Below are 24,645 nucleotides of genomic sequence, written 5' to 3'. Positions count from 1 at the left end.
CAATCCCCCTCCCCTTCACACATCCAATCCCCCACCCCCTCCCCCTTCACACATCCAATCCCCCTCCCCCTTCACACATCCAATCCCCCTCCCCCTCACACATCCAATCCCCTCCCCCTTCACACATCCAATCCCCCTCCCCCTTCACACATCCAATCCCCCTCCCCCTTCACACATCCAATCCCCCTCCCCCTCACACATCTAATCCCCCTCCCCCTTCACACAACCAATCCCCCTCCCCCTTCACACATCCATCCCCCTCCCCCTTCACACATCCAATCCCCCTCCCCCTTCACACATCCAATCCCCCTCCCCCTTCACACATCCAATCCCCTCCCCCTTCACACATCCAATCCCCCTCCCCCTTCACACATCCAATCCCCCTCCCCCTTCACACATCCAATCCCCCTCCCCCTTCACACATCCAATCCCCCTCCCACTTCACACATCCAATCCCCCTCCCCCTTCAGACATCCAATCCCCCTCCCCCTTCAGACATCCAATCCCCCTCCCCTTCACACATCCAATCCCCCTCCCCTTCACACCCAATCCCCTCCCCCTTCACACATCCAATCCCCCCTCCCCCTTCACACATCCAATCCCCTCCCCCTTCACACATCCAACCCACCCCCCTTCACACACCATCCCCCTCCCCCTTCACACATCCAATCCCCCTCCCCCTTCACACATCCAATCCCCCCCCCTCACACATCCACCCCCCCCTTCACACATCCAATCCCCCCCTTCACACATCCAATCCCCCCCCCCTTCACACATCCAATCCCCCCCCCTTCACACATCCAATCCCCCCCCTTCACACATCCAATCCCCCCCTTCACACATCCAATCCCCCCCTTCACACATCCAATCCCCCCCCTTCACAGATCCAATTCCCCCCCTTCACACATCCAATCCCCCCCCTTCACACATCCAATCCCCCCCCTTCACACATCCAATCCCCCCCCTTCACACATCCAATCCCCCCCCCTTCACACATCCAATCCCCCCCCTTCACACATCCAACCCCCCCCTTCACACATCCAATCCCCCCCCCTTCACACATCCAATCCCCCCCCTTCACACATCCAATCCCCCCCCTTCACACATCCAATCCCCCCCCCTTCACACATCCAATCCCCTCCCCTTCACACATCCAATCCCCCCCTTCACACATCCAATCCCCCCCCTTCACACATCCAATCCCCCCCCCTTCACACATCCAATCCCCCTCCCCCTTCACACATCCAATCCCCCTCCCCCTTCACACATCCAATCCCCCTCCCCCTTCACACATCCAATCCCCCTCCCCCTTCACACATCCAATCCCCCTCCCCCTTCACACATCCAATCCCCCTCCCCCTTCACACATCCAATCCCCCTCCCCCTTCACACATCCAATCCCCCTCCCCCTTCACACATCCAATCCCCCTCCCCCTTCACACATCCAATCCCCCTCCCCCTTCACACATCCAATCCCCCTCCCCCTTCACACATCCAATCCCCCTCCCCCTTCACACATCCAATCCCCCTCCCCCCAATCCCCAATCCAATCCCCCTCCCCTTCACACATCCAATCCCCCCCTTCACAGATCCAACCCCCCCCTTCACAGATCCAACCCCCCCCCTTCACAGATCCAACCCCCCCCTTCACAGATCCAATCCCCCCCCTTCACAGATCCAATCCCCCCCCCTTCACAGATCCAATCCCCCCCCTTCACAGATCCAATCCCCCCCCCTTCACAGATCCAATCCCCCCCATTCACAGATCCAATCCCCCCCCCCTTCACAGATCCAATCCCCCCCCCTTCACAGATCCAATCCCCCCCCCTTCACAGATCCAATCCCTCCCCCTTCACACATCCAATCCCCCTCCCCCTTCACACATCCAATCCCCCTCCCCCTTCACACATCCAATCCCCCCTCCCCCTTCACACATCCAATCCCCCTCCCCCTTCACACATCCAATCCCCCTCCCCTTCACACATCCAATCCCCCTCCCCCTTCACACATCCAATCCCCCTCCCCCTTCACACATCCAATCCCCTCCCCTCACACATCCAATCCCCCTCCCCTTCACACATCCAATCCCCCTCCCCCTTCACACATCCAATCCCCCCCCCTCACACATCCAACCCCCACCACCCCCACCACACATCCAACCCCCTCCCCACCCACACCAACCCCTCCCTTCACACATCCAATCCCCCTCCCCCTTCACACATCCAATCCCACCCCTCCCCCTTCACACATCCAATCCCCCTCCCCTTCACAACCACCCCCTCCCCACACACCACCACCCCCCCTTCACACATCCAATCCCCCCTCCCCCTTCACACATCCCAATCACCCCCCCCCTTCACACATCCAATCCCCCCCCTTCACACATCCAATCCCAACCTCCCCCTTCACACATCCAACCCCCATCACACCAATCCCCCCCTTCACACATCCAATCCCCCCCCTTCACACATCCAATCCCCCCCCCTTCACACATCCAATCCCCCCCCCTTCACACATCCAATCCCCCCCCCTTCACACATCCAATCCCCCCCCTTCACACATCCAATCCCCCCCCCTTCACACATCCAATCCCCCCCCCTTCACACATCCAATCCCCCTCACCCATCCACCCCCCCCTTCACACATCCATCCCCCCCCTTCACACATCCAATCCCCCCCCTCACACATCCAATCCCCCCCCCTTCACACATCCAATCCCCCCCCCCTTCACACATCCAATCCCCCCCCTTCACACATCCAATCCCCCCCCTTCACACATCCAATCCCCCCCCCTTCACACATCCAATCCCCCCCCCCTTCACAATCAATCCCCCCCCCCTTCACACATCCAATCCCCCCCCTTCACACATCCAATCCCCCTCCCCTTCACACATCCAATCCCCCCCCCTTCACACATCCAATCCCCCTCCCCTTCACACATCCAATCCCCCCCCCTTCACACATCCAATCCCCCTCCCCTTCACACATCCAATCCCCTCCCCTTCACACATCCAATCCCCTCCCCTTCACACATCCAATCCCCCCCCCTTCACACATCCAATCCCCCTCCCCTTCACACATCCAATCCCCCTCCCCTTCACACATCCAATCCCCCTCCCCTTCACACATCCAATCCCCCTCCCCCTTCACACATCCAATCCCCCTCCCCCTTCACACATCCAATCCCCCTCCCCCTTCACACATCCAATCCCCCTCCCCCTTCACACATCCAATCCCCCTCCCCTTCACACATCCAATCCCCTCCCCCTTCACACATCCAATCCCCCTCCCCCTTCACACATCCAATCCCCCTCCCCCTTCACACATCCAATCCCCCTCCCCCTTCACACATCCAATCCCCCTCCCCCTTCACACATCCAATCCCCCTCCCCCTTCACACATCCAATCCCCCTCCCCCTTCACACATCCAATCCCCCTCCCCCTTCACACATCCAATCCCCCTCCCCCTTCACACATCCAATCCCCCTCCCCCTTCACACATCCAATCCCCCTCCCCCTTCACACATCCAATCCCCCTCCCCCTTCACACATCCAATCCCCCCCCTCAATCCCCTCCCCCTTCACACATCCAATCCCCACACATCCAATCCCCCTCCCCCTTCACACATCCAATCCCCCTCCCCCTTCACACATCCAATCCCCCTCCCCCTTCACACATCCAATCCCCCTCCCCCTTCACACATCCAATCCCCCTCCCCCTTCACACATCCAATCCCCCTCCCCCTTCACACATCCAATCCCCCTCCCCCTTCACACATCCAATCCCCCTCCCCCTTCACACATCCAATCCCCCTCCCCCTTCACACATCCAATCCCCCTCCCCCTTCACACATCCAATCCCCCTCCCCCTTCACACATCCAATCCCCCTCCCCCTTCACACATCCAATCCCCCTCCCCCTTCACACATCCAATCCCCCTCCCCCTTCACACATCCAATCCCCCTCCCCCTTCACACATCCAATCCCCCTCCCCCTTCACACATCCAATCCCCCTCCCCCTTCACACATCCAATCCCCCTCCCCCTTCACACATCCAATCCCCCTCCCCCTTCACACATCCAATCCCCCTCCCCCTTCACACATCCAATCCCCCTCCCCCTTCACACATCCAATTCCCCCCCCTTCACACATCCAATTCCCCCCCCCCTTCACAGATCCAATTCCCCCCCCCTTCACACATCCAATTCCCCCCCTTCACAGATCCAATTCCCCTCCCTTCACAGATCCAATCCCCCCCCCCTTCACAGATCCAATCCTCCCCCCCCCTTCACAGATCCAATCCCCCCCCCCTTCACAGATCCAATCCTCCCCCCCCCCCTTCACAGATCCAATCCCCCCCCCCTTCACAGATCCAATCCCCCCCCCCCTTCACGGGCCGTGGGAGGGAGGCAGTGACTGTGTGGGTGGCAGACAGTGGGTGGGAGACAGTGACCTTTTGCAGTGACTGGGTGGGAGGCGGGGGTGACTGGGTGGGAGGCGGGGGTGTCAGGGAGCCGGTGGGTGACTGGGGGTGGGGCTAGTTTTGCTGATAGGGTGGCTGGGGAGGTTGCGGGGCGGAGTCGCCGGTGGCTTGTGTGGAGGTGAGAAGAGCCGGGTTTGGGTGAGGGAGGGTAGTTGTGCCGATGGGGAGGTTGCGGAGTGGCCGGTTTTGGGTGAGGCGGGGGGGTAGTTGTGCTGATGGGGTAGCTGGGGAGGTAGCGGAGTGGCTGGGTTTGGGTGAGGCGGGGGGGGGGGGTAGTTGGGCTGATTTGGAGGTTGCGGAGCGGAGAGGTGAGAAGCGCTGGGTTTGGCTGAGGCGTGCCGGGGGTAGTTTGGGTGAGGCGGGGGGGGGTAGTTGTGCTGATGGGGTAGCTGGGGAGGTTTCAGAGCGGTCGGGTTTGGGTGAGGCGGGGGGGTAGTTGGGCTGATGCGGTAGCTGGGGAAGTTGCGGAGTGGCCGGGTGAGGCGGGGGGGGGGAGTTGGGGTAGTTGTGCGGATTGGGAGGTTGTGGAGCGGAGAGGTGAGAAGCGCTGGGTTTGGCTGAGGCGTGCCGGGGGTAGTTTGGGTGAGGGGGTGGCGGGTGGAAGTGAGGTAGCTTTGGCTGAGGCAGGTCAGAACGGTATGGCTGAACGGCGTGTGGCTCTCACGTGGTGTGAGGAGGCTGAGGAGAGCCGTGGGGGGAGAGGGGGGCGGGACACACCGGCCAATGAGAGCCGTGGGAGGGCGGGCCGACGGACGAATCAAATTATACACACACATACATACACTGTATGTATGTGTCTGTGTGTGTGTGTGTGTGTGTGTGTGTGTGTGTGTGTGTATGTATATATATATACACACACACACACACACACACACACACAGTGGTCGACAAATCACCAAAAATTCTACTCGCCGAACAAAAAAAAAAATCTACTCGCCACCTAGTATGTTAAATCCACTCGCCCGGGGCTTGCAAATGTATAGGTTTGTCGAACACTGTATATATATATATATATATATATATATATATATATATATATATATGAGGAGAGAGCGCACCCATAGCGTATAAAAGTTTTAATGAGGGGGGGAGGGGGAGAGAGGGGGGTAAAAAACGCACTTACAAAAAATGCATTAAAATCAAGCATATGTGATATACATAATCACCACCATCCGGTTTAGCTGAGACTCTTGGGGCACTCCTACGCTCCGTTGGTAAGGGGCAACGTCACTGCAGATTCCAGGGCTGGTAGCACCATCCGGTCAAGCTGCAGGCTTCAGGGGCCGTCCCAAGCTCCGTTGGTAATGGAGCACCGTCCCAGCAGATTCACAAAGCAGGTAGGCTATGAAAATGTCCAAGAAAGAGGTCCCGTATAATGCTGCCTCTAGCATTTGTGCCTGGATCAATACGCTCCAGCGCTTAGTGTGGACTCCAATGTCTCTGCGTCTGACGTCACGACGCTCCCGACGTCACGACGCTCCCTGACGCGTTTCGTCAGTCACGGCTAACTTTCTCAAAGGGATGTCACAAGAGGGGGAGGTCCGGTATTATATATACAACCTCAAAGTGGTAATTAAAGGAAATCTCCTTGATGAATTTGGCCTTGATGAACTATGTTATGCCAGTCTATGTGTAATATAAATCTAATATACATTTATGGATATTTTTTTTATATAATGTTTTTTATTAATGAGCTTGTATGTATATGTTTTGTATACTATGTGTCATCTATCCAAAATACAATACGATGTACACTGGCGACACACTTTATTCGAGCTCGGCTAGTGCCACGAATTCGGGTATACCCGGGTGTATTGAGGTTTGTGACTGTTTTCTGCCCGAGTGCATTGAGGTATTTTCCAGGCAGGGATTGAAGCATTTTATTCCCGCTGGCTGCAATAATGCACAGTATATATATATATATATACTGCATTACAATTCATGAATTTATGCCATCTGGTAGACACGCGAAGCATTGCAGCCTATTAAATCCTAATCATTATCATTTAACAGATCAGCCGCCCGTCAGCCAGGCATGAACCCAGGCTGGGAAGGCAAACACAACGGGGCTTGTCAGAGGTGAGGAGCGGCGCATTCCAGGTATCTGCCAGGTACATACTGGGTATTTGCTCGAATAAAGTGTGTCGGTGCAGTAGACTGGTATTTAGAGTTAAATCTTGCTTTCTCCTCCGATCCCTTTAGGGTTAATTACCTGTATTTTATGTAAGTGTAAGTGTGTATATATGTGTGTAGCAGCACGAAAAACGAATGCAGCTGAGTAGGGGAGGAGATTTCCTTTAATTACCACTTTGAGGTTGTATATATAATACCGGACCTCCCCCTCTTGTGACATCCCTTTGAGAAAGTTAGCCGTGACTGACGAAACGCGTCAGGGAGCGTCGTGACGTCAGACGCAGAGACATTGGAGTCCACACTAAGCGCTGGAGCGTATTGATCCAGGCACAAGTGCTAGAGGCAGCATTATACGGGACCTCTTTCTTGGACATTTTCATAGCCTACCTGCTTTGTGAATCTGCTGGGACGGTGCTCCATTACCAACGGAGCTTGGGACGGCCCCTGAAGCCTGCAGCTTGACCGGATGGTGCTACCTGCCCTGGAATCTGCAGTGACGTTGCCCCTTACCAACGGAGCTTAGGAGTGCCCCAAGAGTCTCAGCTAAACCGGATGGTGGTGATTATGTATATCACATATGCTTGATTTTAATGCATTTTTTGTAAGTGCGTTTTTTACCCCCCTCTCTCCCCCTCCCCCCCTCATTAAAACTTTTATACGCTATGGGCGTGCGCTCTCTCCTCTTCTTTTCTTTTTAGATACCTTGTGGACATGGTTGGTCCATACTGAGAGCTGCCGGAGACCCTGCATACCAGCACCTATACTAATCATTGGACTATTTGAGGACTGGTTTATCCTTTTTTGCGTTTTATATTATTTTATTGTTCATGTTTTTGTGGGCCTGATATCATTATAGGTCCACACTATTATTATATGTGTATATATGTATTGCTTATGTAATTAAGACATTTACATCATATCGTTATAGCACAGCTTATCTCCCTGTTGTTTTATATTATATATATATATATATATATATATATATATCTATATATATCTATATATATATATATATATATATATATATATATATATATATATACAGGCATACCCCGGTTTAAGTACACTCACTTTAAGTACACTCGCGAGTAAGTACATCTCGCTCGATAGGCAAACGGCAGCTCACGCATGCGCCAGTCAGCACGTCCTGAACAGCAATATCGGCTCCCTACCTGCACCGAAACTGTGCGCAAGCGGGGAGACTATAGAGCCTGATACAAATGCGTTATTTACATCAGTTATGCACGTATATGACGATTGCAGTACAGTACATGCATCGATAAGTGGAAAAAAGGTAGTGCTTCACTTTAAGTACATTTTCGCTTTACATACATGCTCCGGTCCCATTGCGTACGTTAATGTGGGGTATGCCTGTATATATATATATATATATATATATATATATATATATATTTCGACAAACCTATACATTTGCTCGCCCCGGGCGAGTGGATTTAACCCCCGGGCGAGTAAATATTGGCCCAAGCAGCACACGTTTGGTACTAGGTGGCGAGTAGATTTTTTTGTGATTTGTCAACCACTGTATATATACACACACATATACAAAACAGCGCAAAACCCTAGTTCATTACCAAAAATAGGAATTTATTAATGAGATAAAAATAGTAATGCCCACTTACAAGAAAGCAGAGAAAAATATCATATCGAGGTATCTTTACTCAGATGGTACAGTACCACTGTAAGGGCTGCAAGACCGTCCGTGGAGCCGCATGGGATAGTGTGGCAGTGCTTTTGCGCTCTGCTCCAGCTTCTTACTCACTCCCAAAGGGTGGGGGGGAGCATACACAGCGTATACAGCTTTCAAACACCTCCCGTGACAGGCCAAATGATGATAACACAGCCAACAGCAGCAGCACTAGAGTCAAAAAGTTCCTTGGTACACAACACTGCACCTCGTGGCAGCGTGACGTCACCCAACGCGTTTCGTCAGCGTTAGCTGACTTTCTCAAGGGATAGCAACGTATCTCCAATGCTCATGTTTTATAGAAAAACAACAAAGCACCTGATTGGCTAATGGATACAGATAGTGTCTGTTTGTTCAGTATGTTTATTGTTTATTCAGTATGCATTTAGTTTGATATTAGCGCTGTTTGTTTTTGTGTGTGTGTGTGTACACACACACACACACACACACACACACACACATATAATGGTGCAGAACAATAGGCACTCCGTCTGGTTGAAACAATGTGGGTGCAAATCCTGTATGGTATAAAAGGCAATACGATACCGTTTGAAGACAAATATCAGAGGCAGCACTCCAGGTAAGTGGTCAAAACAAACATCTTGTTAATACAAATTTCTTTTGACCACTTACCTGAAGTGCTGCCTCTGATATTCGTCTTCAAACGGTATCGTATTGTGTGTGTGATCACTGGACAGCCATGCAGGAAAAACGAGACCGCACACAAAGGTAGTAGTTCAAAAAACTGTATAGACGTATGTGGCACACACACCGACGTTTCGGTCCTCACCGACATTTCGCACACTTGTTATATTGACTTACTGATTGATTAATTGCTCTGTTTGTTATGTAGCACATGGGTATATATGTCTGACAGGATCACACTGTCTGTGCACTCCCTTGTGAAAGGTCCCTCTGTGAGGACCGAAACGTTGGTGTGTGTGCCACATACTTCAATACAGTTTTTGAATACTTGGTTTTTCACACATGGCTTCTCCAGTTTGGTTTTATTTTTGTTAAATAAATCATGACACGGTGTAATATGTGATGTGTTGTTGTTCATCTGAGGTTGTATTTACCTAATTTTTAGACCTGCTATGGAACAGAGGATTGTTATGTCCTGATATGTAAAACAATAGAATTCAAAGACAGTGTACTTTCTTTTTCACACAACTGTACATTGGTCTCCATTAACTTCTGTTCACCTCAAAAACTAGGGAAGTTTTAACAACTTGTACTGTATCTTTTCTTTTCTTTTTCCAGCTCTTCCTTTATAAAATAGACATTACTTTGAGACCTCACTAACTGTCCCAATTTTAGGTTTGTAAATTGTTCGAGAAACGAGGAAGAACAGAAGCTTGTGGCGTTGCAGTACCACAGGAAAATCTACTACAGAACCTGCACAGACCTCCCCCCACACACAGAGCTCCCCCCACACACAGAGCTCCTGGTCTGGTATGGAGATGAATATGGGAAAGAGCTTGGTATCAAGAGGGCACACTGTGGAAAAGTAACGTGCCAGCACAAGGTAATCAGGAATATGTGTGTTGTGTGGTTTTTTCATCTCTATTGTCTTATTACTGATGTTAAACTGCAAATAGTGATAGATCTGCATACACCATTACAGGTCAATAGAACTTAATATCACTAAACCTGACTTGAGTCAAAGGGCCGGATACATGAAGCTGCGGTAACCAAAAATGCTGTATTACCGCCCATAAAAAAGCGCCTTATTATTAGCATGCAATGAATCAGCGTTGCAGCGCCAATAATAAAGCCCTTTTTATGGGACAAGATAAAAGCATCAGATCGGATAAAAACAGGCATTTTGAAGTAAAAACGGTCATACATCAAGTTCCGATATTTATCGGAACAGGACAAATGGCAGAAATACCGCAAATATTTTATCACCTACTCTAGGTGACGTCATCAAAAGAGAATGAAGCCAGCCAATCAGAAAGGCTTAGCTGTTATAGGGGCTGTGACGCGGGAAAATTTAAACATGGCTGCCGGGATACCGGCGCCCCATTACGGGGCCTGTAACTCAGGAAGTAGCGGGTCCCCGAACCTGAAGTCAATGCGGTTCAGCTCCGGAGACCCCCTGCTACAATACTGTAATATTAAAATGAAATAAACCCCCCGCAATCTCCTGTTAGAGGAACGCAGGTAGAGTGGCTGATTGCACATCTCTTACTGAGAGGTAGACCCCGTAGGATTTACACAGCAGGGACCCAGCTGTGTTAATCCGATGGGCCATTATAGTCTGCTTTGGTCCACTTCGAGATATTGCAGCATAGTGCAGTTTTCATGTGGTCGAATGTTGGTGGCTGCATCAGTGTAAGGAATCAGGTAGCACGTCCCCGTGACGTGTTCCCTCCTTACCTGCCGCTTCTCAGCATGCTACGCATATTACGGAGCGCGCGTGCCTACGCAGGACTTTCACTGCACCCACGGAGCTTGGCTCTGCCCCCCACTTGCGACGCGAGTCCGCCTCGCGCAGCGCACACACGTGACGCTCGTGCACCACTCCCCAGCTGCGTGTCATCTCTGGTCATCACAGCCACCTGTCTCCTGCACCTCTCAGCCTATCCCTGCCTCCACAGAGGCCGCACCTCCTCTCCACCCCTCTGTCTCATTGGCCTCACTTCCTCATAGATGCTCAGCTGTGCCACTTGCACTCTGGCTGAGCATAATTGATTGTAGCCTTGTGTTTCCATGTTCCTGTTCTCTCTGTGTCTGCCTTGATTTGCCTTGTTTGCTGTTTGATCTCTCGTGTACCGACCCGGCTTGCCTTAGGACCCTCCTCTGGATAACGACCCCGGCTTGCCTCTGACCTTCCGTACTTCTCCATCCCTGACCACGGTTATTGGACACTCTACTATCCTACTGGCTCCAATCCCGGACCACGGCACCCCGGACACCAACTACTGTCTCCGACCTACGACTCCAGCAAGTATCAAGACTATCCCACTCCAATCCAGACCCGGCTACGCTGACTATCCACCCTCCAGGCGTGCCTCTGCTGCTGTGGGTGGCACAGTTTATAATTTCCCACCTCAGTACCGAGGTCCCGCCTTGTTCGTGGTGAGCGCAAGCGTTACAGTATGCTCAGCCACAACGAACGTGGACCCCCCTGAGGTGGGCCATGCCCTGTCTGCCATTGGTGAACGTTTTCACCAGTTGGAGACTCAAATTGCATCCTTGATCCAAAGTTTTGCAACTTTTTCCCTGCAACAATCTCAGTCCAGAATTGTTAGGCCTGCAACTCTTTTTTTTTTCCTACTCTGACCAAACACTTCCTCCTGAGCCACGCCTCCCTACTCCCAATGGGCATCCCCCATCTGGGAACAAAGATCAGAGTTTACCCAGGATTTTGTACGCTTCACAAAGGAATTCAGACAGGTCTTTGGAACAATGAGGCTTTGTCGGCAGCCTTCTGGCAGGGTTTATCTGAGTCCCTCAAGGAACGAACTGGCTCTGCAGGAACAACCTACCTAGTTAGATCTTATCGCGGTATGTATCCGGGTCGACCAGCGCCTCCAGGAGAGGAGGTCCGAACGCTCTTGCTCATTGGCTCCCACAGCCAGAGCCCCTACTACAGATTCTCCGGCTCCAGATGACCCTGAACCTATGGAGCTGGGAAGTCACCGACTCTCCTCTGAGAGACAGCGCTGGAGGGATTGCGGTCCCTGTCTTTAATATGGTCAGTCCGGACACCTGGTGCGTCACTGCCCGATTTAAGCCGGGAAATGCCAACGCTCATTGAGATATACGGGGATCACGTTGGGCACTATCTCTCCTTCCCCTTCTATCCAGGAAATCCTGCCGACTCGGATCATGCTCCCAATCCTTCTTAAATGCTCTGACTTCCAAGTCAGCGCATCCGCCTTCATCGACTCCGGTTCTGTAGGGAATTTTGTAGACCAAGACTTTGCCTCAAGGAACAATATTCCTCTCATTCAAAAACCTGTGCCCATCGGGTTGGAAGCCATTGATGGACGCCCTCTCCAGCCGGCCTTCATCTCAGTGGAAGTAATCTTGGGCCGTCCTTGGCTCCAACGACACAAGCCACACTTGGATTGCACTGACAAAAGACCCATACAATGAAGTCCTGTATGCGCTAAATTTTGTATTAATCCGGTGCAACAGATCTGTGGTCTAGAAATTCCCAAACTGGACAATCCTGTCCTACCTGAAGTGTATGCTGAATTTCTAGATGTCTATTACAAGGTACGCTCTGAGGTCCTGCCCCCTCATCGCTCTTTTGATTGCCCGATTGATCTCTTGCCCGGTGCTGTTCTTCCCAGAACTAGATCTTATCCTATTTCTCTTCCTGAGATCAAAGCAATGTCAGAATATATTCAAGAAACCTGAAGAAGGGATTTATTCGAAATTCTTCATCCCAGCCGGGGCTGGCTTCTTCTTTGTCAAAAGGAATGACGGTTCTCTTCGCCCTTGCATAGATTACAGAGGGCTTAACAAAATCACCTTGAAGAACCGTTATCCCTTACCACTCATCTCTGAGCTTTTTGACCGCTTGCAGGGTTCTACTATTTTTTCTAAATTAGGTCTCCGAGGGGCATATAATCTGATACATATACATCAGGGCAACGAATGGAAGACGGCCTTCAACACACGCGATGGTCACTACGAATATTTGGTCATGCCTTTTGGCTTGTGTAACGCCCCGGCCGTGTTCCAAGAATTCGTGAAAGAGATTTTTCGAGATCTCCTCAATCTTTTTGTCATAGTCTATCTTGACGATATTTTAATCTTTTCTAAATCCCTCTCTGAACACATTCATCATACCAAGCTGGTCCTGTCTCTTCTTCGGGAGAACCATCTCTATGCTAAACTAGAGAAATGCCAGTTTCATCAAACTTCTAGGTCATTCCTGGGCTATATTATTTCAGACTCTGGATTTTCCATGGACCCTGATAAACTCAAGGCTGTGTTGGAATGGCCACAACCTACATCTCTGAAGGCAATTCAACGTTTTTTAGGGTTCTCTATTTATTACCGCAAATGTATTCAATATTTTTCTTCTACAGTCGCTTCTATAGGTTTAACTAAAAATCTAACGCCATCCAGACCCCAAACTTCCCTTCACTATGGAAGTGGATACTTCTGATGTTGGGGCTGGGGCTATTCTGTCACAGAGGCAAACACCTCAAGGCAAGTTACACCCTTGTGGGGTTTTATTTCTAAGAAATTTTCTTCAGCGGAGCAAAACTATGATGTCGGCAACCGGGAGCTCTTCGCTATCAAGCTTGCACTTCCAAGAATGGAGACACCTATTGGAAGGTACTGAGAATCCCATCTCAATTCTCACAGATCATAAAAATTTGCTTTACATAGAAAGCGCTCGTCGCCTCGGTGCTAGTCAGGCCCCTTGGTCACTTTTTTTTCTCTAGATTCAATTCTTATCTTTTATATTCCTGGGTCAAAAAACCTGAAAGCTGACGCATTGTCCCGCCAATTTGTGGTAGAAGACAAAGCTGAAGATATATCTGAGACTATTCTTCCTTCCAGGTATATTATTTCCGCTAATTCTTTTGACGTCCTGGATGGGATTTTGGCTACTCAAACATTCATTCCTAGAGGTGCCGGAGTGCTGTTTGTACGCTGCACCACAATTTCGTAAAAAAATTCTAGAGTGGGGTAATTTGTCTAAGTCTGGCGGTCAACTGGTACCAGAAGAACTTCGTATCTCATCAGACGAACTTTTTGGTGGCCTAATATGCTTAGACATTGAAGAATTTATCAAATCCTGCTCCACTTGCGCCCGAAATAAAACCACTCGCAGCAAACCACCTCTTCTACGTCCACTGCCCATACCGGATCGTCCCTGGAGTCATCTGTCTATGGACTTTATTGTTGAACTTCCTATTTCCAGAGGAATGAACACCATTCTGAATATCGTTGACAGATTTTCAAAGCAATCACACTTCATCCCCCTTAAGGGCCTTCCCAACTCCGCTACCTTGGCGGATATATTCATTAAGGAAATCTTTCGTATTCACGGGGTACCGCTGTCCATAGTATCCGATCGCAGATCTCAATTTATCTCACAGTTTTGGTGTGCATTTGCCCAAAGGATGGATGTTTCACTTCATTTTTCTTCAGGGTATCATCCCCAGACCAATGGACAAACCGAGAGGACTAACCAGACCTTGGAACAGTACTTGAAGTGCTTCATTTCTGACGCTCAAGACGACTGGGTAGACCTTCCATGGGCAGAATTCGCCAACAATTCTCTTAGGAACGAATCTATAGAGGAATCTCCGTTCTTTATCAATTCTGGTGTTAATCCCTCACGGCTCCCATTACTTCTTCCGGCGACCCAGCAGCGGACAACAGAATGAATTCTTTACAGGATCCATGGAAAAGGATTCAAAGGACTCTCGAGGAAGCTATTCGCAGTCAGAAATCACATGCTGATCGTCATGGCCGTAAAGCTCCCAACTTCAAACCAGGAGACAGTGTGGCTTTCTTCGAAAAACATCAGGCTCAAGACTCCAACTCTTAAATTGGCCCCAAGATTCCTGGGCCCATTCACTATCCTGGAGCGAGTCAATCCGGTAGCATACCGCCTGCAGCTTCCTCCTTCTATGAGAATACCCGCAGGGTTTCATGTGTCCCTTTTTGATGCCTGTTTTTCAAAGTTCTCAATTCCCGGATTCTTCTTCCAGACCACCGCCCGTAATCGTACAGGGACAAGAGGTGTACGAAATTCAGTCCATTATTGACTCAAGACATTCCAGAGAGGCCATACAGTACCTCGTACATTGGAAAGGGTTTGGACCTGAAGAGAGAGGTCCTGGATACCCCACCATCAGGTACACTCCCAAAGCCTTTTTAGTTGGTTTAATGCCAAGTATTCCCTCAAGCCATATAGGAGGATTCCTGATGCCGCTCCCCAAGGGGGGGGTACTTTAAGGAATCGGGGAGCATGTCCCCGCGGCGTGTTCCCTTCTGACCTTCCGCATCCTGCGCATATTACAGAGCCCGCGTGCCAACGATCCACCGTGACGCTCGTACACCGCTTCCCAGCTGCGTGTCAACTCTCCATTACTCCCACCTGTCTCCTGCAACTCCCAGCCTATCCCTGCCTCCGCAGAGGCCGCACCTTCGCTCCACCCCTCTCCTCATATATGCTCAGCTGTGCCACTTGCACTTTGGCTGAGGATAGTTGATTGTAGCCTTGGGTTTCCACGTTTCTGTTCTCTGTCTGCCTTGCTTTGCCTTGTTTGCTGTTTGATCTCTCGTGTACTGACCTGGCTTGACTTAGGACCCTCCTCTGGATAACGACCCCGGCTTGCCTCTGACCTTCCGTACTTCTCCATCCCTGACCACGGTTATTGGACACTCTACTATCCTACTGGCTCCAACCCCTGACCACGGCACCCTGGACTTCGACTACTCTACTGGCTCCGACCTACGACCCCGGCAAGTATCAAGGCTAACCCACTCTCTCCAATCCAGACCCGGCTACGCTGACTATCCACCCTCCAGACGTGCCTCCGCTGCTGTGGGTTGCGCAGTTTATACTTTCCCACCTCAGTACCGGGTTCAAGCCTTGTTCGTGGTGAGTGCAAGCGTTACAATCTGTAGTCATCGGTTTCCTTGGCTAACTGACCACAAAGGGGATAATAAACACATTACATTAGACTACCTACCCTTAGTGGCTAGTAAAGCATGGTTAGTTCTTGGTTTGTCCCGCAGGCATAAACAAAACACTGCGGCTCAGATACAGTTAGGTCCGGAAATAATTGGACACTGACACAATTTTCATAATTTTGGCTCTGTACGCCACCACAATGGATTTGAAATGAAACAACCGAGATGCAATAGAAGTGCAGACTTTCAGCTTTAATTCAAGGGGTTGAACAAAAATATCATATGAGGAGGCGCATGCGCGACAGCGGAGGAAATGGCAGCCTAGCTAATTTGCTCCGTTCCCCCTGGCCTTAAATCGGCACCAAACAGACAAATATCAACACCAAAGGTGACTAATAAATACACGGAGGCGCACGGGAATACCTAGTGATGGCAGCGACCCGAGCTAAGACAAGGAGAACCCCTACGATACTGACAGATTTCTACCCCAGAGGAGGAAGAGCTGGAAAAAGAGCGACCGGCGGAGCGGTAATGGCAGGAGGCTCGGGGTCGGATGGGGAGGAGGCGGAGGGGAGCCGAGACCAACGCACAGTCACCAGAGCAGACATGAATGTCAGGAATCGGCGTTCTCCACGCTCCCCACACAGAGCACTCCCTCCCCACAGGAAGCCCCTGGACACACAAAACAATCCTGCCTTAACGGCTTCCCGCCCCTGCCGCCGTCGCGGGATCACTCCCCTCAGCGATTCCTCTGCTCAGCGCCGGGCGCGCCCACGCCCTCCTGCATGCACACCTGCACCATCCACTGGCTCGGTTCACGCGCGTACACGAGTTACGGAGCACACTCAGTCTGCACACTCTTCTTCCTGTCCCCCGGACCTCAGGCTCCGCCCCCGCACACTGCACGGGCATACTCAGGTTACCAACAAGACTCTTTTAAAACCAGAGACAGAACATAAAACACAGACAAAGCTCAGTTTTTAGCACATCCAGTGAGACTCATACACGGTACAGTGCCTAAATATATATGTATAAATATCTAATAAGTAAAATGGTCTTTTAGTTTGACATTTTTGGCCAAAATTGTTGTAAGCCCCTGAGCCAACGCCAAGGCAGACCACATATCAGGGGTCCCTAACGCTAATATAAATTCTTAATAACCTGTGTAATAACAGGAAGAATGATTTATAGTAAATCTGTCAATATTAGTTGCAAAGTTCTGAGTCTGACTGAAGCTTTTATTAACCTGTACATTATCAGGAAAAGCACTCTGTATTAGAGATGTCACAGCCAAACTGCAAGCAGGCAAGTTCCCCTGAGTGGAAGATGCTATGGAGTGAGCCCATAACCATTTAAATGTGGGAGGGGGTGAGCTTAAATTAGGAAGGAGGTTGCCACCCTCCAATCAGCCATGATTAGCTGGACAAGAATTGTAAAACATACTGGACACCTAACAAGCTCCTATTGAACCCCCAAAATGACCACAACATATATATAAGCATATGAGTGTCACAGAGGAGTGCTACTGAGCATGGCAATATATATTTTAAAACCAGAGACAGAACATAAAACACAGACAAAGCTCAGTTTTTAGCACATCCAGTGAGACTCATACACGGTACAGTGCCTAAATATATATGTATAAATATCTAATAAGTAAAATGGTCTTTTAGTTTGACATTTTTGGCCAAAATTGTTGTAAGCCCCTGAGCCAACGCCAAGGCAGACCACATATCAGGGGTCCCTAACGCTAATATAAATTCTTAATAACCTGTGTAATAACAGGAAGAATGATTTATAGTAAATCTGTCAATATTAGTTGCAAAGTTCTGAGTCTGACTGAAGCTTTTATTAACCTGTACATTATCAGGAAAAGCACTCTGTATTAGAGATGTCACAGCCAAACTGCAAGCAGGCAAGTTCCCCTGAGTGGAAGATGCTATGGAGTGAGCCCATAACCATTTAAATGTGGGAGGGGGTGAGCTTAAATTAGGAAGGAGGTTGCCACCCTCCAATCAGCCATGATTAGCTGGACAAGAATTGTAAAACATACTGGACACCTAACAAGCTCCTATTGAACCCCCAAAATGACCACAACATATATATAAGCATATGAGTGTCACAGAGGAGTGCTACTGAGCATGGCAATATATATTTTAAAACCAGAGACAGAACATAAAACACAGACAAAGCTCAGTTTTTAGCACATCCAGTGAGACTCATACACGGTACAGTGCCTAAATATATATGTATAAATATCTAATAAGTAAAATGGTCTTTTAGTTTGACATTTTTGGCCAAAATTGTTGTAAGCCCCTGAGCCAACGCCAAGGCAGACCACATATCAGGGGTCCCTAACGCTAATATAAATTCTTAATAACCTGTGTAATAACAGGAAGAATGATTTATAGTAAATCTGTCAATATTAGTTGCAAAGTTCTGAGTCTGACTGAAGCTTTTATTAACCTGTACATTATCAGGAAAAGCACTCTGTATTATAGATGTCACAGCCAAACTGCAAGCAGGCAAGTTCCCCTGAGTGGAAGATGCTATGGAGTGAGCCCATAACCATTTAAATGTGGGAGGGGGTGAGCTTAAATTAGGAAGGAGGTTGCCACCCTCCAATCAGCCATGATTAGCTGGACAAGAATTGTAAAACATACTGGACACCTAACAAGCTCCTATTGAACCCCCAAAATGACCACAACATATATATAAGCATATGAGTGTCACAGAGGAGTGCTACTGAGCATGGCAATATATATTTTAAAACCAGAGACAGAACATAAAACACAGACAAAGCTCAGTTTTTAGCACATCCAGTGTGGGGGTTCAATAGGAGCTTGTTAGGTGTCCAGTATGTTTTACCAACAAGACTCACCAGGCCTGTTATGCCTGCACCAATCTGCAGTGTCTCCCTGTACCTCTTCCTGTCCCGCCTCCGTTCCTAATTGGACCTTCCTGCTTTATCTAGCTCCTCTCTGCTCTCAGTCTTTGCTCGACATAGTCTCTGTATGGAAGTACTTCTGGATTCTCTCAGTGTTTTCACAGGTTCTGACGCAGCTCGTACGACTACCCCCTCTGGCTCTCAATCTTGGCACTCCTTGGACAACGCTCACTCTGGTAACCCCTTGAACACGGCTTGGACTACGACCTATCTCCACTCTCCACTCCCTGACTTCGGCAAGGCATCATTCTCTCTATCTCTACAACCGGTACCGGCAAGTATTGTCTACCTTACTACACCTGGCCTGGCAATGCTTCATACCACACTCCGGACACGCTCCCTTTGCTGCGGGTGTGTGTATTACCACTTCCCCCTTCAGCTCAGGGGACGGGTCTGGTCTGCGGGCAGCACCGGCGTAACAATGAAAGAATTCTGCGGCGTGGAAGCCTTCTTCCACAGAGAAATGGAACAGCTGCGGAAAGATTTGAACATGGTGGAGGAGAGGACCGATGGCTTAGAAAAGCACATGGATGCTGTTACCAGGGCAGTGCAGAGAAATGAAAAAGAAACGGCAAAACTTAAAGACATGGTCCTGGATATCACTAACAAGCAGGAGGACTCAGAAAACAGGGACCGGAGGAACAATATCCGCCTCCGAGGAGTCCCTGAGGAAATCGTGGATGCAGAAGAATTTACAACAAGATGGCTGACCCACCTGCTGTCTGATAAAATGGAGGCTGATCTGCACCTAGATCGTTGCCACCGTGCCCTCAGAGCCAGACCTCAGCAAGGGAACCCCCCATGCGACATTATTATGCGCTTTCACTTTTACTAAATAAAGGAAGAAGTGTGCCAAATCACAAGAACCGCTAAGAATGTGGAATTTGAAGGCATCAAACTCTTAGTGTTCCAAGATATCACCCCCCACAACTTTAATAAAAAAGAAAGGATATGGCCCCCATCACCAAACTACTAAGAGAAAAAGGAGTGCGGTACCGCTGGGTGTTTCCATTTGGATTGGCAGTCCTGAAGAACGGAGTGGCACACACTCTCTAAAACATCCAGACGATGGGGACCGGTTCCTGCAGAAAATAGGGATCCGCAAAGACGCAGAAGAGCCCACTCAACTGCTGGCTGGAGAAGAACCCGCTCCGGAGCCCGTCTGGAGTGAAGTGAGGGCGTCGTCAAGCTCCCCCAAAGCCACGGCTGCAAGTGGAAACAGATCGAGCCACTAAAAAGAGCCAATTAAAGCTTTAAAGGAGCCACACTAGTTGTGTTTAAAAGTGGAATACTTACACTGAAGTTATAGGTTTACCAGCAGCAGTACCAGACCCGACCAGCATGGACGATGGCGTCCAGCGAGGAGAAGCAGCCCATTCAGGATACAACATGGCGGCCCCAACAGAAAGAGCACCATGAGCAGTACCCTACCGCAAGCAGATGCCGGAAGATCCGACGATCCGGGAGAGGGGTGGCCCGACCCTGGGCTGTGCTGCCCTTATGGGGCTGGCGATGTCCTGGCTGAGCTGGTGATGCTCTAATTGTGTGAGCGGTGACCAGGCGGAGGAGGGACTACCAGGAGGGGGATCGGTGCCGTTCGAGTGGAGCAGGAGATGCTATGTCGGTGGTTGTCGGGCCAGATAAGCAGCGGTGTTAGCATTCTTAAGGTTGTGCTGCACTAAATACACTGGAGCGGACCTGGGGGTGCGGGTGGGGGCTGATCAACCGCCACGATACTGACCTGTCCCGACTGTACTCGTGGAGCCGCACACACAGTTGCCTTGCCACACTGGCAATGGTGGAGTCCCTCATGGGGTCGCACCAACGCAGCCCAGTTTCACGGGTTGGGACCCCCTCCTCCTCCTCTCCCCACCTCTCCCCACCTCTCCCCCCTCTCTTCTCCCCCCCTCTCCTCTCCCCCCTCCTCCTCCTCTCCCCCCTCCTCCGCCTCTCCCCCCTCCTCCTCCTCTCCCCCCTCCTCCTCCTCTCCCCCCTCCTCCTCCTCTCCCCCCTCCTCCTCCTCTCCCCCCTCCTCCTCCTCTCCCTCCTCTTTCTCCTCTCCCCCCTCCTCCTCCTCTCCCCCCTCCTTCTCCTGTCCCCCCCTTCTCCTGTCCCCCCCTCCTCCTCTCCCCCCTCCTCCTGGCGCGCATGCGCAGTGTGTCTTCACGGACTTTTTGCCGCGAAATAGGGCTTATAAATGCGAGGAGGTATGTATACATGTTACACCTTCATAAAGTCCCACGGGACGAAACACGTTGGTGCGTGGGCTGCGTTTCTGTCCCTATGTACTTATGTAATAAATTACCCTCAGTTTTAGTCTGGAGTTGTGCCCTTAATTTTTCCTATAGGATTTTTCCTTTAGATCCTCTTGCCAGCAGTGCTCCTTTGCTCTCTCCATTTTCATATTCAAAACAGAATCAATCAAAAAAGACAAAAATGGCTGATATCTTATCTTAATAGGCACACTTAATAGCCAAAGGTTGACGTTGGTCAACATATATGCCCCTTGCGAATATGACCCGCCCTTTCTCACCGCAATATTCAAGATAATACACAGTCTCTCCAAGGGTCTCTTGATTGTGGGAGGAGACTTCAACGCTGTAATGAATCCCGAAATAGATCGGGTCAAGCGAGACCGAATTGCGGAGAAGATGTAGCGGCACTGAGGGCAGGAGTGAAACTGAACCAGTTAGCAGATATATGGAGGAAACTACATACCCAGGAAAGGGATTACACATTCTTTTCTAACTCCCACTCCTCCTATAGCAGAATTGATTACTTTTTTATCTCGAGCAGACTGGTCTCACAGATCTCCCATACTTTTTCATGGTCTGATCATGCACCGATAGAGCTGAGGTGCACAAATTTAGCCCTAGACAGACCAGGAGCGAATTGGAAGCTTAATGAATCGTTACTAAAAGTCCTGGAACTGGCCCAACAGATTAATGACGAAAACGCCCACTTCTTTCAAATCAACAAAGGCTCGGTTGACTCACATACAGCCCTATGGGAGGCGCACAAAGCGACCCTAAGGGGCACCCTAATGAATCTAGCAGCGCGTAGGAAGAGAGAAAGACTCTCTAAAATATCAGCATTGCAAGAAAAACTCAAAGAACTAACGGCAGAGCATAAGCAACATACTAGAACCGAGACCTTGAGTCTTATTAAAGACGTACAAACTAAGTTGAAGCTTTTACTGACTGCCCAGGCGGAGAACTCATTGAGTTGGTCTAAGAGGAGGTTTTTTACAGAAGCAACCAGACCATATACTATGCTAGCAAACAAATTAAAGGACAAGGCCCCAAATTATAATATCCAAGCCATCCGCCTACAGACAGGGGCATCCACGTCCAACCCCAAGGGGATAGTTGAGGAATTCAAGAAATGTTATGAAAACCTTTACAACGGAGAGAAAGTGGCACACAATTCGAACACAAAAAGATCTCTGCGGGATTTCCTGGCAGGCTCCAACCTGCCGAAGATGGAGATTGGGGAGCGAGATGCTTTAGGGACGGAGTTTATCCTGAAGGAACTTACCCAGGTGATTAAAAAACTAAAGCCAGCAAAAGCTCCGGGCCCAGATGGTTTCTCTAACCTCTATTACAAAAAATATGTAAAAACCCTTGCCCCGTATATGCTCTGCATGTTCAATGAGGTGTTGGAGTGCAGTCCGTTCCCGGACCAAATGCTCCAAGCGTCCATTTCCCTTATATACAAATCAGGTAAAGACCCGCTTGACTGTAAGAGTTATCGACCAATCTCCCTTATAAACACAAACATCAAAATATACGCCAAACTAATTGCCAACAGATTGACTCACATCCTGCCTAGACTAATACACCCAGATCAAGTCGTCTACATTAAAGATCGTCAGGCGGCAGACAATACCCGACGAATTATTGATCTGATAGAAATAGCCAATAACAAACAGATAAAAACTATGGTGTTGAGTCTAGATGCAGAAAAGGCGTTTGACAGGATTGACTGGACATACCTAAGAGCTACGCTTGGAGCCTTTGGTCTTGGAGACAAAATGATAGGGGCAATACTGGCCCTCTATACCAATCCAACTGCTAGGGTGAAACACCAAGGCTTCCCATCCAATCTATTTACGATCAGGAGCGGTACAAGGCAGGGCTGCCCGCTCTCGCCGCTACTATTCGCTCTCTGTATGGAACCGCTGGCAGCCCAGATTCGTAAGAGCCCAGACATCACAGGAATAAGCGTGAACAACCAATCCCAAAAGGTGGCTCTACTGCACCGACACACTTTATTCGAGCAAATACCCAGTATGTACCTGGCAGATACCTGGAATGCGCCGCTCCTCACCTCTGACAAGCCGCGTTGCGTTTGCCTTCCCAGCCATGGTTCATGCCTGGCTGACGGGCGGCTGATCTGTTAAATGATAATGATTAGGATTTAATAGGCTGCAATGCTTCGCGTGTCCACCAGATGGCATAAATTCATGAATTGTAATGCAGTATATATATATATATATATACTGTATAGTATATATATATATATATATATACTGTATAACAACAGCCCCTATAACCCCTAACATACAGTACTGTATACAGTATGCACATACTGGGGGCGAGATGTGTTTGCAGCAAAGAGAGATCCGCTGCTCTCTCTGCGCAAACAGCGGCACATTAAAAATTATTTTAAATACATTTTTATTTATAGTGTAGATGTGCAGGGGGTCTCGGGAGCTGAACCGCGTTGGTTTCAGGTCGGGGGACCCCCTGCCCCCCGAGATACAGACCCCTTTATGAGGTGCCGGTATCCCTCGGCGTTTAAAGGTCCCAATCATGTGACCGGGGCCTGTAAACCAAGCAGAGGGATACCGGCACCCCCAAAAGGGGTCTGTATCTCGGGGCGCAGGGGGTCCCAGGACCTGAAACCACAGCGGTTCTGCTCCGGAGACCCTCTGCACATGTACAGTATAAATAAAACATATACAGTAAATAAACACTCGTTCTTTACCTTAGCGGCTATGTGCTATGGTAAAGAAGCAGCACTTCTGTATTTTAATAATATTGTACAGTGAGCAGGGGGTTCCCTGAGCCAGAAATCTAAACTCAGGGGGCCCCCTGCTCCTGCTCAATATTATTAAAAGTACAGAAATGCTGCTTCATTGCCATAGCGTATAGCCGCTAAGGCAATGAAGGGGTTAACCCACCGTGCCCGCTTTATTGTGGGTAGCGGGGGTGGGCGAAGGGGGTATTTGGCCCTTGGTGTGAGTTTAGGACTTGCGTGGGGGTTGCGGGTGCACTTAACCCCTTCACGACCGTAGCAGTTAATACCGCTACGGTCATGAAGGGGTTAACCACTCCCGCTACCCCCCCCCCCCCCGCAAGCCCAAAACAAGCACCGTTGGGGCTAATACCCCCTTCACCCCCTCCCACTACCCACAATAAAAAATAATCACACAGCATCCCCGCAATACATAAATAAATAAATACATTTGAAATACATTTTTATTTATAGTGTAGATGTGCAGGGGGTCTCGGGAGCTGAACCGCGTTGGTTTCAGGTCGGGGGACCCCCTGCCCCCCGAGATACAGACCCCTTTATGAGGTGCCGGTATCCCTCTGCGTTAAAGGCCCCGATCACGTGACCGGGGCCTGTTAAACCAAGCAGAGGGATACTGGCACCCCCAAAAAGGGGCCTGTATCTCGGGGGCAGGGGGTCCCCGGAGCTGAAACCAAAACGTTTCTGCTCCGGAGACCCTCTGCACATCTACACTGTGAA

The 24,645-nt window shown here is 49.9% G+C and overlaps 2 protein-coding genes across 3 annotated transcripts in view; both read left to right on the top strand.

Annotated features, from left to right (window-relative positions):
- Nucleotides 1-24,645, top strand: part of LOC142466804 (uncharacterized) — a 345,151-nt gene that overhangs the window by 283,736 nt on the left and 36,770 nt on the right. The window lies entirely within an intron of this gene.
- The window catches only part of LOC142466806 (PR domain zinc finger protein 12-like), a 43,868-nt gene that overhangs the window by 1,508 nt on the left and 17,715 nt on the right, over nt 1-24,645 (top strand). For both annotated transcript variants that reach the window (XM_075572261.1, XM_075572260.1), the window contains one exon: nt 9,642-9,849. In XM_075572261.1, coding sequence (XP_075428376.1) covers nt 9,642-9,849 — 208 coding nt within the window. The remainder of the gene's footprint in view (nt 1-9,641; nt 9,850-24,645) is intronic.

Source organism: Ascaphus truei, chromosome 15 (genome assembly GCF_040206685.1).
Source record: "Ascaphus truei isolate aAscTru1 chromosome 15, aAscTru1.hap1, whole genome shotgun sequence".
In the NCBI taxonomy this organism is placed as follows: Eukaryota; Metazoa; Chordata; class Amphibia; order Anura; family Ascaphidae; genus Ascaphus; species Ascaphus truei.
This window is presented reverse-complemented; position numbering and strand designations above follow the sequence as displayed.